At 40.6% G+C, this 14,469-nt stretch overlaps 1 protein-coding gene across 1 annotated transcript in view; it reads right to left on the bottom strand.

The window, feature by feature from the left end:
* The window catches only part of CCDC81 (coiled-coil domain containing 81), a 46,027-nt gene that overhangs the window by 11,946 nt on the left and 19,612 nt on the right, over positions 1-14,469 (bottom strand). Inside the window, exons 6-14 of the mRNA XM_082340459.1 lie at positions 13,555-13,634; positions 11,082-11,203; positions 9,477-9,600; positions 6,675-6,768; positions 5,827-5,973; positions 4,904-5,008; positions 1,916-2,088; positions 636-714; positions 189-409 (exon numbers count right to left, since the gene is read on the bottom strand). Of these exons, the coding sequence (XP_082196585.1) occupies positions 189-409; positions 636-714; positions 1,916-2,088; positions 4,904-5,008; positions 5,827-5,973; positions 6,675-6,768; positions 9,477-9,600; positions 11,082-11,203; positions 13,555-13,634 (1,145 nt within the window). The remainder of the gene's footprint in view (positions 1-188; positions 410-635; positions 715-1,915; positions 2,089-4,903; positions 5,009-5,826; positions 5,974-6,674; positions 6,769-9,476; positions 9,601-11,081; positions 11,204-13,554; positions 13,635-14,469) is intronic.

Below are 14,469 nucleotides of genomic sequence, written 5' to 3'. Positions count from 1 at the left end.
AATGAGTTTGTTTTTAATTTAATAACTTTTCTTCATAGGGTGAATTGTGGGGATGAAACGAGATAAAGCACATAATAAGCTTAGAACAATATTTTGCACATAGTAAGTCCTCAATGTGTTCACTATCATGACTGCTTCTCTGGAGGGGAGGGGAGGAGGAGGAGGAGGAAAGATCCAGGGTGTCTTACTCTTTGTGTGTCCTCTGAAGCATCAGCAGATCCCACTTTTGGTCCACCAGCTGGTGCAAGATGGCTGTCCTCTTGTGGTTAGCGGCTGCCTCCAGCTGGTGCCTCATGTAATTCTGTTCTCTCTTTCGCTTTTCCACCATCGGCTCACCCTCTTCCTTACCAAAGATGGGCTCAGAAGAGTCTGGCTCAAACATGGGCAGCTGGGGGCGTTTGTTCTTTATCTGAAGCAGGGACACACATGATGCAGATGATAATTATACCAGGGAATAGACTTAATGCACAAGGCCGTAGCATAGTAAATACCAGCACCTCAGAGGAGAGAACAAGGGCCTCAGAACCACCAAATGGATAACACATAAGAGTATTCGTAACATTACAGGATTTATGCATATTTTTAGAATGCTACTGAAACCCTGCAAAAGTTTAAAGGAATAATTGGCCCCTTACCTGTGCATCCAAAGCTCTCTTGTAACACTGTGTTTCTTCCATCTTATCTTTTATATATTTGGCTCTTTGCGCAGCAAGTCTGGCAGTCATGAATAAGAGAAGGTGGGGCCACAGTTTGTTATGGAGTGTTTAGTAATACAGATTAACATCAACAAAACATGTTTAATAAATATTAATAGGAATAAGAGCCTGATGAAAAGTGATATTTCCTTCTAGGAACTTTCATTTTAAGAAAGAAAAGAGTAATTCAAATCCATAGGCTAGTGGACAATGCGTTGGACAGGGATGGATGGGCAGGTATAAGCGAGTGACCAACCATATAGTTCAAATGCACTACCATTAAGACAGGCACCCCTCCTCCCCCCATGCTTAAAGAAATCTAGATAGGAAAGCAGGAAGTATCTGTGCATGCAATACAATGACTCATCATAAGAGTCCTTTTTAAGAAGAGTGGTCTTTCCTATTATAAAATGAATCTATTATATGCAACCTCCACATGATCTGTAAAGTGAATATAATGGAACATATGCATTTTATGGAAATAGTTTTTTGGTCACAGAAATTAGACACTTATTTGTTTTAGGAGTTTCTCTCACACCACAGTAGCCTCCTTAATTGCTCTCCTGACCTCAGTAGCAGAAGTATGGCGCACTTAGGCATGTTTGAACTCTGTGGCCCTGACCCTATCCCAGGCCTCAGATAACCCAAGCAGGACCAATCAGATTCTCTTTCCTGAAAATTTGGAATTGAGACTGAAATTCATCCAACTGTGAGCTGGAGTACAGACAATGTCAGCTAAGGAGCTGGGGTGTGAGCAGGTGGAAAGCTTTTTTTACATGGATTTTAGTTCCTGGTTCCCGTCTTCCTGGGTCCCCCATACATTCCTGCCCTCAGGTTCCATAGGACACCCTTCATACTTATAATACAACTCAGCTTTGCCTTGAGGTTACCTGGGAATAGCTGGGAAGGAAGCCCGCTCAAGACAAGTCCCTTCCTCCATCTACCAAAATTAGTGATCACAAAACAATACAAAATGATACTCTGTAATTAAAAGGATTATAGACAGCAATCATTACTCTAATGATAGTTATAATCATGCTGGCTTTTCCATGTTTCTAATGAAGTGTTAGGCTATGGTACTGGCTGCAAGCTGGGTTAGTTTGCTCAGTTGGTTACAGATGTGCTAATGAAACTACCAACGCTGATCCAATCCCACATGGAAAGAAGCATCACGTGAATATTCCAAATCCATTTTTCAGAGCATGTCTAGCTAGACTCACTCCTCTGTCAGCTGCACTTGTTCCAGGCGGTCCATCAACTCTCTGTTTTGTCTTTGCTTTATGTCCTTTTCCCGTCTGTGACCCATTTGTTTCAGGAGACTTTGGGAGTATTCCTCTTGCTTAAAAGCATTAATCTCAGGACTGAGTGGCCGTTTATCAAACAAGAAGGATTTCTAGAATGAAAGAGAAGCAACTCATTTATTCTAGAATACCAAAAAGCAATAAAGAATAAGGGTAATCATTCAGAAGACTAAAATCAATCAGAAAGCCTTGATTAATTTATAATATGTGTCCAGTCCTCAACACACTGACCAGCTAGTGACCCACAGAATCACATGAGTACACTCAAGGATGAATCTGAGCAGAACTGACCAAAGCCCCATAACTGAGAGGGAGATGAAAAAGGACTTCACTGAGTAGGTCCTCCGCTAGTATTTACAACTTGCATACTGAAAGGAGGAGGAATTCTGAGTGAGTACAGAAGCATAAGCAGGGACTGCGAGGAAATGGAAGAGGGAAAATTGAGCTCCTGCTCTGGGCCTAGCCACGCTTGACACTGGGAACCCAGCCGTGATCAAGAACAGAGATCCACAGGGCTTCCCTGGTGGCGCAGTGGTTGAGAATCCGCCTGCCAATGCAGGGGACACTGGTTGGAGCCCTGGTCTGGGAGGATCCCACATGCCGCGGAGCAACTAGGCCCGTGTGCCACAACTACCGAGCCTGTGCTCTAGAGCCTGCGAGCCACAACTACTGAGCCTGCGTGCTGCAACTACTGAAGCCCGCGTGCCTAGAGCCTGTGCTCCGCAACAAGAGAAGCCACCACAATGAGAAGCCTGCTCACCACAACGAAGTGTAACCCCCGCTCGCCGCAATTAGAGAAAGCCCGTGAGCAGCAACAAAGCCCCAACACAGCCAAAAATAATAAATTAAATAAATAAATTAAAAAAAAAAAAAAGAACAGAGATCCACAGAGAGCCTCACTCTCATTGAGCCTGCATGCTGGTGCAAGAGACAGCCAACGAGCAAACCACACACAGATAATTTAGGATAGTGATAGGTACTATGAAGCCCTTCTCATAGCGAGTGTCTGGGTGGGAATGGGCTAAACTGGTTATTAAGGAAGGCTTTTATTAGGGAGGTGACTGAATCACCTCCACTGCAAATATCAGGGGACCGGTGCCCTATACAGAAGGCTCAGCAAGTGCAAAGACACTAGATGGAAACAAGCAGAAAGAAGGTCTATGTGGCTGAGGCAGAGTGAGCGAGGGGAGAGTAGAGCAGGTGAGCTCAAAGAGGGAGATGGGCCAAACCAGGAGGACTTGATAAGTCAAGGTAAGGCGTTTGGATTTTATCTTAATTCAGTGGAAGGCCATGAGAGGCTTTAAAGCAGAGAATGATCTGTTTTGGTGAACAGTTTTAAAAGATCACCCTGGCTGCTGTGTGGAGAACAGATTGTAGGAGGGCAAGCAGCAAGCCTGATTAGGGAAGTAGTGCCAAAAGTTGGGCCTTCTGGGACTTCCCTGGTGGCAAAGTGGTTAAGAAGACTCCACGCTCCCACTGCAGGGGGCCTGGGTTCGACCCCTGCTTGGGGAACTAGATCCCACATGCATGCCGCGACTAAGAGTTCACGTGCCACAACTAAGGAGCCCACCTGCCACAACTAAGACCCAACACAACAAAATAAATAAATATTAAAAAAAAAAAAGTTGGGCCTTCTAATGTGGGTTGGATTAGGGTGGTGACATTGAAGATGAAGAGACATAGAGAGATATTGGATACCTTTTAGAGATGAAGGCAAGTGGGCTTGCAGATGGTTGGATGTGGGGGACTGAGGAGGAGGAGTCTAGGATCACTTTTAGGTATGGGGTTCATGCAACTGTCTGGCTGGTGGTACCACTTGCTAAAATGGGAAGACTGGGAGAAGAACAGGTTGAGAAGGGGGATCAAAACTTCTGTTTTGGTCTTTTTCACTTTAAGGTATCTACGGTTTTAACAAAGAGGAGATACAAAGTAGGCAGTAATAAATATATAATGTGGACCTTACATCTATCTAAGAGGAGAGAGAGGACCTAAAGCTCAAAAGCATGGTGCTCCCTCTTCCTCCTTCCCTATTGCCCCTGCCTGGAAGGTTTTCCCTCCATTCACTTCTTTACCTAACTCCTGTATGCCAGGAAGTCTTCTCAGATCTCTGGTCTGGGTTAAGTGATTCTTCTCTTTGCTCTGTTCAAAGATTTATCATAGCATTTAGTATATCACACTCTTGTCTCTTTAAATCTCTTTCCCCCACTATCCTGAGACTTTAGAGAGGGACCTTGTGTTATTCATCTTTGTATTCCTAGCCACTAGCAGAGTGGCCAGCACAAAGGAATTCAGTGAATGCTTGATGATGAATAAAGAAAATCTATTTTATTAGGTGTATGTCCCGGAGTGTCACACTGCCTAGATAGTGAGGTGAAAGAAGGAAGATTCAGACAGAAATAAAGGTAGGCACATCATGATTGGAAACATTAAATCAATGGCAAAACAGGTGGCTCACGTCCCTCTGAAGCTGGGGTTCTCAAACTTTAAGGAAACTACAAATCATCTAAGCATCTTGTTCAAATGTAGATTCTCATTCTGGAGGTCTGAGGTGGCACCCTAGATTCTGCATTTCCAGCAAGCTCCCAGGGGAGCTCCCTGATTCTCTACTTAGATCATCTGATCCTGGGGCAGGAATTTAATATACTGTCCCTATCCCCACCTCTCCCAGGTCCTGGTTGAAAATTACTATCATTACAAGTGCTCTCATGACTAGTAGGAACTGTATTATGAATGTGAATGGTGTGGAGGCAGATCCTGGACCACTCCTGCCCTGGAAGGAAGCTTCAGCCTTGCACAAGCCTCTTTTTACCTCTACCACTTTAAAACATTGGCGCAATACGGAGAGTGGATCCAAATGCTCACAAGTAGGGCAGGTATCAGCCCTAGAAATTTCGAAAAGACTCTTACATAAAATTCAGGTTTCTCATTCTTGTGGATTCTTATGGCTTCAGCAACTCCAAGATTATAGGCAGCATTTTTTTGATTCTGTTCTCTACTAGCCAGACTTCGCATCTTTGAGAAAAAAAAAAAAATCACATATTGAAATAGAGCTTTTAAAAATTTAATTCTACTGTATTAAAGTAACCCAACCAAGGTAGAAACCTGCCTTTTGGAGGCAATGGTAAATACTTTCTGATGTGTTCATAGATTTTTTTTTTTTTTAAGTGGGCTTTTGTTTCCTATTCTTGGGCTCCAGGCACCACCTCTACAGGGATCGTAAGAAGGAACGGAAGATTTCATGAGTGGTTACCTCTGATATCACAAATGCAGGAGAGGACAGTAAGGCCAGTTATTGGAGATCACAGAAATTGGGATAAAGCAAATGCAAAGGTGCCATTCTGTCTTTACTTGAGATAGGTCATGAATTTGAAGGGAAAAGCCCTGACTGGGATTATATTTTATGAGAAATAAAAAATAAAGCTATATAATCCAGGAATTCCACCTTTAAAACTCAGTCTTGGGAATTCCCTGGTGGTCCAGCGGTTAGGACTTGGCCTTCCCACGGCTAGGGGCCCGGGTTCAATCCCTAGTCGGAGAACGAAGATCCCACAAGCTGCACGGTCTGGCCAATAAATAAATAATAAAACTCAGTCTTCATGGGGGGGTGGGAGGGAATCAGTGACACGTACAAACATCAGCTGCACGGATATTCATCCCAGGACTGTTTACTATTAGAGAAAACTTGGACACAACCTAAGTTTTAGTTCAGCAGTGAGTAAATGGTTCAATATGTTACAGTACAGACACACGATGGAACTTTTTAAATGGTGTTTTATAATCACGTTCTCCTGTCCCGTGTTAAACACTCCTTAACCGAGGTGTTGATCTACCTGCTCTTTGAAGAGAGCCTCTTGATCTTTCAGCATCTGATACTGCTGTAGGAGTCGTTCATCTTCCACCTCTCTCCTCTTCCTCTCCTCACTGTAGTACAACGGGGAATTCCGCTGTGCTCGTTGCAAGCATACATAACACATTTCCTGTAACACCAAGTTTTAGGACAAATTGACTTTTTTTTTTTTAACATCTTTATTGGAGTATAATTGCTTTACAATGGTGTGTTAGTTTCTGCTTTATAACAAAGTGAATCAGTTATACATATACATATGTTCCCATATCTCTTCCCTCTTGCACCTCCCTCCCTCCCACCCTCCCTATCCCACCCCTCTAGGTGGTCACAAAGCACAGAGCTGATCTCCCTGTGCTATGCGGTTGCTTCCCACTAGCTATCTATTTTACGTTTGGTAGTGTATATATGTCCATGCCACTCTCTCACTTTGGACAAATGGACTTTTACCTTTTACCTTTTTGCCTGTGCATTCCCTTCCCAAGCTCTCCAAAAGCTAGGTGTATCAAGAAGTACACTTCATAAAAGGAAGTATTAAAGATATTAGCCAAGGGAGATTTTCAGAGAAGGCCCCACAAATATTCCAGAGGATTTAATAAGCTCTTGCCTCAACAGATGTGTTTATAGCAACTGGAAAGTGGAGATTTCTCAACCCTATTTCTGTGAACTAGTAGATTTTGACTAGTAGATAGATTTATCACAGTCCAATTATGGGTCCTGAGTACCTGAGCCATACCCATATATTAAAGAAAGAGCAATTCCCAGAATTCTCTCTGAGAAACAGAAGTCAGAGGAAGATTCTGACTGGGTTTCGTTTCTTTGAAGACACTGTACCTGTCCTGCCCTATTATGATCCTGGCAAGAAGTGGCTGGAGAAATTTTAGGCTTCATTTCATTGTCATTTTTCAGACCACCCAGAGATGGTAACCTATAAAAAACAATGCAACATTAATTAATGTTAATGTAGTCTGACATCAATTATCATCAATTATTAATGATAATTTTAGAAACAAGTATAAATATAAGAAAATGAAAAATATCTCAGTGGTTTTCTTTAGAGCATCTACATGTATAGAGGTTAAGAACCCAGGCTTTGTATCAGATAAACCTGGGTGGGTTCAAAGCCCAGCTTTCTTTATTAGAAGCTGACTGGCATTAGACAAGCTGGGTAATCTTACAAAGTCTCAGTTACCAATTCAGTGAAATTGGGATGAAATGTATTCATTCTCCAAAAATTTATTGAGTGTTTAATATATGTACTGCTCTAAGCATGGGAGAGGTAGTAAAGAACAAAATACACATTAAAAAAATCTCTGTCCTCATGGAATTGACATGCTGATGGGGGTAGACAGCCCATGAACAAGGTAAATGAGTGAATTCTATAGTCTGTTCAGTGATGATAAATGCCATGCAATGCTGGAGGAATGGAGTATTAAATCATGAATAGAATGGCTAGGGAAGTTTTCACCAAAAAGGTGAAATTTGAGCAGATACCTGAAGGCAGTAAAGGAATAATAATCATCAGATATCTGATGGAAAAGGACCTAGCAGAGCAAATGAGCACTAAGGCCTTGAAGTGGGAGCACGCCTGTGTGCAGTATGGCTTGAGGAAGATGAGTTCGTGGGCGAAAAGTCGGAGAGAGGTCAGAGATCAGGCAGGACCTTGACGGCCACAGTAATGACTTTAGCTTTTACCCTGGGTGCGTGGAGGGTACAGTGTCCAGTATTAGCAAAGCTGTAGAGAACACAGCAGTCCCTCACATTACTGCTACTGGGGAGATAATTTGGTACAATCTTCCTGAGGATAACTGGTAATGTGTATCAAAAGCGTGAAAAATGGGCTCATCCCTTATCTCTGAAATTTCACTTCAAAGTTTTTATCCTACAGAATACGCAGGTGTGTGCAAAGCATTATGTGTGATTATATTTGTTACAACATGATTCATAATATAAAAAACTAAAAACCATCTAAGTATCCCACAGGAGATGGGCTAAACAAAAGGTTTAATCAATGAGATAATGAGAAACCATTTGTTCATGTTTTAGAATATTTAAAGCCATAGCGAAATTTTCACCACTGTTTGTTGTGTAGCAAAGGTTCATATGATATGATCTCAGTTTTGTTTCAAATGTATCTATATGTTTCAAGTACAAATATATGTACATATTATATATGCATTGAAATGAAGGATGTACACCCATAACATTACAGAAAGTTTCCTCTATTTAGTGGGGTTATGGGTGATTATTTTGTATCTCTTGCTTTTCTCATTTCTTCCAAAATTTCTGTGATAAAGATGTATTACTTTAGTAATCAGAAAAAAAAAAAAAAAAACAAAAGCCAAATAAAAACATTGGTCAACTTCTATAGGAAGCCTTTATTAGGAATCCCTAATAATTACTCCCTCCTCTTTGCAGCCTCTGTACTTTCTTTTGTTATCTTCATCACATGCATTATTTCTTTAGCCTCAATCTCTCTACAAGACTAAGTTTATGAAAGTTGGTTTATATGTCTCATAGCTCTATAGCTTCAGTGTCCAGAATAGTGCCCAGCACACAGTGGTGTTCAATGTTTGTTGGATTGAACTAAATTCCAAAGTACTAGACATTTAATTCTCAATTATCTTTCATAACGAGATTACTCAAAAGAAGCATGCCTAAGGTTTTGAACATGACTTTAGGAATCCACAAAGCACCTAAATTACACATAAGATAGCTGATATATTGTGACATTAATAAATTGAAAGTTGACAGCACAGTGCAAGATATATAGTAGATGCTCAATAGATACTTATCAGAACCATAAGTTCTGATCTGAGGTCTTAAAAAGTATCCTACACAAAGGGAGAGGAGAAAATAGAAATCTTCTGATATAAGAAGAAAACAGGACCATCATAAATTGTAATACATTCATTTGCTCGAAGAACATTTATTGAGTGCCAGCCACGTTTGGCAAAAATGCTTTCCAATTTGATCTAAATATGAACCTGTGTCACATCATAATATCCACACACTCAGAAAACAAGACAGGTTTTCCCAAATCCAGAAGGAAAGTTAGATGTTTCCTCCTCTATGCTATTTTGTTTCCACCTCTGTCATAGCATTTATCATGCTGAATCATAATTTATCACTCTGGACTTCCCACAGATTGTGAGCCCTGGTCAGCTTGATTATCCCCAGCACCTAGAATGTAGCATCAAGAATAGTGGATGAAGGAATGAATCAATGAACACTTATTTAAAATTCCCTGCATCAAGATAGGACTTGAAAAGATACTTAGTAAAGTGCAACACAAAAAAATACCCAGGGACTTCCCTGGTGTTCCAGTGGTTAAGAATCTGCATTCCAATGCAGGGGATGCAGGTTCGATCCCTGGTCCGGGAACTAAGATCCCACATGCCATGGGGCAACTAAGGCCACGCGCCACAACTACTGAGCCCGAGCACTCTGGAGCCCACGTGCCACAATTAGCACTAGAGAAGCCCACACGCCACAACAAAGAAGAACCCATGTGCCACAACGAAGACCCAGTGCAGGAAAGAGAGAGAGAGAGTGAGAATGGAAGAAAGAAAGAAAGAAAGAAAGGGAGGGAGGAAGGGAGGAAGAAAGAAAGAAAGAAAATACCCAATGCATTACCTTTCAATGTTTGTATTCTTCCCACCACTCCCATTCTGCTCCAATTTCTGCGGGAAACTGACATTTGTCGCTTTGGTGGGGGAGATAGCTTGTCTATCTTGAATTACCTTGGGTGATAAGATCTCTGTAGAATGAATGAAAGTGAGTTTCCTTTCAACTCTACATAGGCGGTTTGTACTTAACACAGATTTTTTAAAACTCATAATTTTACTAGGGAAATTGTTCATATAAGATACACTTTCTTATCTTTAAATTATTGTCCCTTGCCCTAGTGTAGTTAAAATATATATATACTTTTGCTGTATATTTATTACATGCAAAGCTCTGGCCGGGCACTTTAGAAAATACAAAGAGGCAAGTCTCTGCCCTTAAAGATCTTTCAATAAATACAGTTGAAGAGGAAAAATAAGATATAAACAGAAAACATGAGAGCTGTCATTTGTGGAGGTCTTACCACCTGCCAACAGTACTAAGTGATTTACACACATTATATAAATAGCAACTCAGGACAATGATGCAGAATGTCTAAATCTCAAATAAATGGTGCAATCTCTAATGTTCAGAGAAGAGAGAAGCCACTTCAGAATCCACTGATGAGAGAAGTTTTCATGGAGGAAGTGAGATGTGAAAAGGGTACAAAGAGGAGAGTAGGATTGGGATAGACTGTAAAAAAAGGAAGGGAATTCCAGGCAGGAGAAAAAGAGTGAAGAGAAGCATGAAGTTGAGGAAGGGCAAGGCATGTTAGAAGAGCATGAATAGACAATTTTGCTCAAAAAAAGAGTCTGTAAGGAACAGTGACAAATGAAGCTAAAGAATGAAAGCGTGTATTAGGCTAAAAGTTTGTATATAATCCTGTAGGCCACATGTCACAAAAACAACATTCACAAGCCAATGTTTACGCATTGATATATATTTTGTTTGGCCCAGTTAGCATTTTTGTTTCAATGTAAATTGGTTGCCAAAATTTAACGGTCAATAGATTTCATATGTCAGGATATCTGCTTCTCTTGAAGAATCAGAAAATTTGCTACCACTTGGCCCACATTTCCACAAATCAATAATCTGCTAGACTACCTTATCAAAGGGTAGTTTGGCAACCCCTGGGGATCCCTAGGACCCTTTCAAAAAGTCGTTGAAGTCCTAAGATTTTCTTCACATGCTTCAATCAAAACAACATATCACACCAGATTATATGAAGACGCAGATATAAGAATCCACTATCTTCTATAAAGCCAGATATCAAAGATATAAAACTACCTCTCTTCATTTTTCATAAAAATTATTATTTATGCTAACATGTCTCCCTATCATGTGACATCCAGCCCAGTTCATGCATTTACGTTAGCTGCCTGGACCTTGCAGGCAGCTGAGTTTTGAGCCGTGCAGAGCCAGCAAAGAGATCACAGTTTAAGAGTCTGAGAGTCATAAAGTGGTTAAGGTAAGATACAAGATTCCAGGAATAGAAGATGTTTGTTAGAGAGAAGAATACAGTGATTATTCATGAAACTAACTTTATTTATTTTGGCCATAGGAGTCGCTAAGCAGTATGGCTTGGCTCATAAGTAGTAAAGAGTGACAGATTATACCCAGAAATCATCGACCTACCTCGGACACCTTCTTCTTTGTCTGACTGGTCTTTTAACTTGCTCTTCCTTTGTCCATTCTGTCCACCTTCTTCTACAGTGGTCTCCATAGGCAGTTTGTTCTCCATCTCCTTGAGCTCAATCCTAGGAATGAACCAAGATATTTGTCCATAGGTGACTATGTAAACTCTCAATTCTGAGAAGCAGCCAAGCTTGCTCACTGCTTCTGAATGAAATAAGCCTACTTCTCTCAAGGGGGCAAGTGCTTTTATTTACTAAGTTCAAATCATGGACTCATTCTCTTTGGGAGCCAACCATGACCCTCCCCCTTTTTATATAGATAAATTGCTTTGAAGGCCTGGATTTAAGTTTTGTTTTTTACATCAGCTTGAATTTGTCTTTTCTAGTTCTGTAACCAGATGCCATAGGCCTGAAACAGTGAAAGGTAGTCATTGGATAGCTTGAAGGCAAGGATTCATAGCCTGGTAGGCAGGGTGTGCCCACAAATAACCACTCCTCTCCTCCCTCTTTCTCCTCCCCACTTCTCCATCCTCTCCCCAGGCAAAAATGAGGGACTTGCAAAGGCAAGGGAGGAAGGGATTTGTTTAGTTGGTGTGTGTAGTTGTAGATTTTCTTTTCAAGAGGCGATACTTGCAGTAAATTCAAGGGCCAAACTTCAAATAAATGAAACACCTACAGCTGTTTTGAATATTTGAGTCCTCATGTCCAATTCCAGGCTCTCTATTTGACAGGAACTTCCATCTCTGTTCCTTAACTAACTGCAATTATTTCCCTCCTGGATTGCTTAAGCCAAACTATGTCCAAGAGGACAGCCAAATTTGCCTTCCAAAATATAATCAAAATAAAACTATTTGTAAACCACTGATTTATATTTAATGAGTAAGGCAACATGCTACAATGGAAACAACACTGAAACAGTCAGGAGCCATGGTTTTATTTCTGGATTGGCCCCTCAGTTTTGTAACCATTTCATCTGTAAGATGAATCTTTAAGGCTTATTCTCCCCCTTACACTGATTTTGCTGAGGTCTGTGGCATACAGTTTTTCCAGGAGGGACTTGTTCCAAACCAACAAACACAAGAGGATGTCACAGACTCAAAAACATGAGAAAAAAAAAAAGAGAGAGAGAGAGAAAATAATACTTTGGGAAGCTGGTTACTATTTCCCAAACTTCCTTTACCCAAAATGCATAGTAGTTAATGGCACAGCAATTAAGATTAAAAACATGATTAAGAGCTAATAATGGGTAAGTAATGAACAAACTGGAAATAAAACCCAAGTCTCCTGACTCCTATTCCAGTGCTTTTAATACTGCATCCTGTCACTTCACTTGTTAAAAAAAAAAAAAAGAATTACAATTACATGCTGTACACCTAAAACTAACACAACATTGTAAATCAACTATACTCCAATAAAATTTTTAAAAAAAAAATTTTTTTTTAATGCTATTCTTGTCTGCTTACATTCTTTTTATTTATGTATGTATGTATGTATGTATGGCTTTGTTGGGTCTTCGTTTCTGTACGAGGGCTTTCTCTAGTTGTGGCAAGTGGGGGCCACTCTTCATCGCGGTGCGCGGGCCTCTCACTATCGCGGCCTCTCTTGTTGCGGAGCACAGGCTCCAGACGCGCAGGCTCAGTAGTCGTGGCTCACGGGCCCAGTTGCTCCGCGGCATGTGGGATCCTCCCAGACCAGGGCCCGAACCCGCGTCCCCTGCATTGGCAGGCAGACCCCCAACCACTGCGCCACCAGAGAAGCCCCAAAATTTTTTAAATTAAAAATTAAAAAAAGAATTAAAATTACAATTAATTTTGCTCCTCTATAAAATGAATAAAATTATAATATGCATCTCAAATGGTTGTAGTAAAGATTAAATACAGGACTACTGAGAAAGTGCTTAACAATACCTAGCATCTAGTAAGTGCTCCATAGATGATAACTATTATTGTTATTGTTATCATTATTGTTATCATTATCATTATTATAATCATTGTCAGCAGCAGCCGCTGGTAATGCCCACTATGCTCTTGGAGTGAAGCTGTACCTTGTCTTTCTAGCTGCTTCAGTGGTAAAAAACAGAGCTCAGAGAGGAGGTAGTCTAGACTGCACGACAAGGAAGAAGCTAGGTCAGAGGAAGGGGTGAAAGGTAGAGCAAAGCCTAGCAGGTGAGAAGAATTTTACTAACACTGCAAGGACTAAGGTTGGTGGGAGGTAGTATGAAAATTTCCAGGGGACCAAGAGTAGTTTAAAAGAACAGTATCCTAAGTGCCGTTGTTTTTTAACTTAACTACAGAAAGTGTATGCAATAAACTCTTATTTGTTGGAGCACTGAGAGAGCAACAGAGAGAGATAAAGAGAGAGAGAGAGAGAGAGAGCATGAGCTAGAAAACTCAAGTGTGACACACTGTCCAGTTCCATCAATAGGTCCCCAAGGATTGCTGTGCCTGGAGGAACCTGTGGAGGAAAGCACTGACCTTGGAAATGAAAGCATGCTGTTGGGCCGCTTCCCCAAGGATTCTCTGCTAGACAACACTGAGTCCACAGTGTCAGGCCTCTGGGGACAGGGACAGAGACAGGTTATACTTGGGCTGTGGTCCAGGACACAGGGTGCTCAGAAGCCTCAAACTACCATGATACTCTCTACTGTTATTTTTGTTTAGTGCTCAAAACCTAGAGCTTAAAATGCAATGAGGAATGATCTCATTTATCAAAGTAGTCACCCTGCATGGTCGCCTACCAATTCCATTGATGCTGCCTTTTCTCAACCCATTTCCTCCTTGGAAACTGCCCTCAGAGTTGACAGCTCCTTTCAGACATCTTTAAGAGGACAGCCAACTTGCTAAAACTCTCAGGAAAATGAGCAAGCTGGCTAATTCCACTCTTGACCCAAATAACTCTAAAACTGGGTAGTTAAGAGAAGGGCTTTGGAGTCAGTCATCCTCATGTTTAAATCCTCTCACTGCTAACAGCCACATAGCCTTAGACCCTAGGTACGTGGGGATAATAATAGGATCAGAGTCACAGGATTTTAATGAGGTACTGTATATAAGTGACTAGCACATATAAGCATTCCACAAATAGCGGCTATTATAATTATATATAATAATATTCTAATATATAATATTATATATGATTTAAATTATAATTATATAATTATAATATATAAGTTATAAAATATATACTAATGGATAATAATCACATTATTAAATTATACTAGTATAGAATGATATATAAAGTTATTCTTTTTGGATTAATGATATGGTTTATAAAAGGCTTTGAAGGGGATTCCAAAAGTAGAAGTTTTAAAAATATTTCGAGCAAAAACAGCATCAGTGAAGTTAGCACACAGCTTCCCAAGAGAACTCTTCTGCAGGACAGCACTCAGGTTT

Source organism: Balaenoptera borealis (assembly GCF_965194805.1).
Source record: "Balaenoptera borealis genome assembly, chromosome: 11".
Taxonomy (NCBI): Eukaryota; Metazoa; Chordata; class Mammalia; order Artiodactyla; family Balaenopteridae; genus Balaenoptera; species Balaenoptera borealis.
This window is presented reverse-complemented; position numbering and strand designations above follow the sequence as displayed.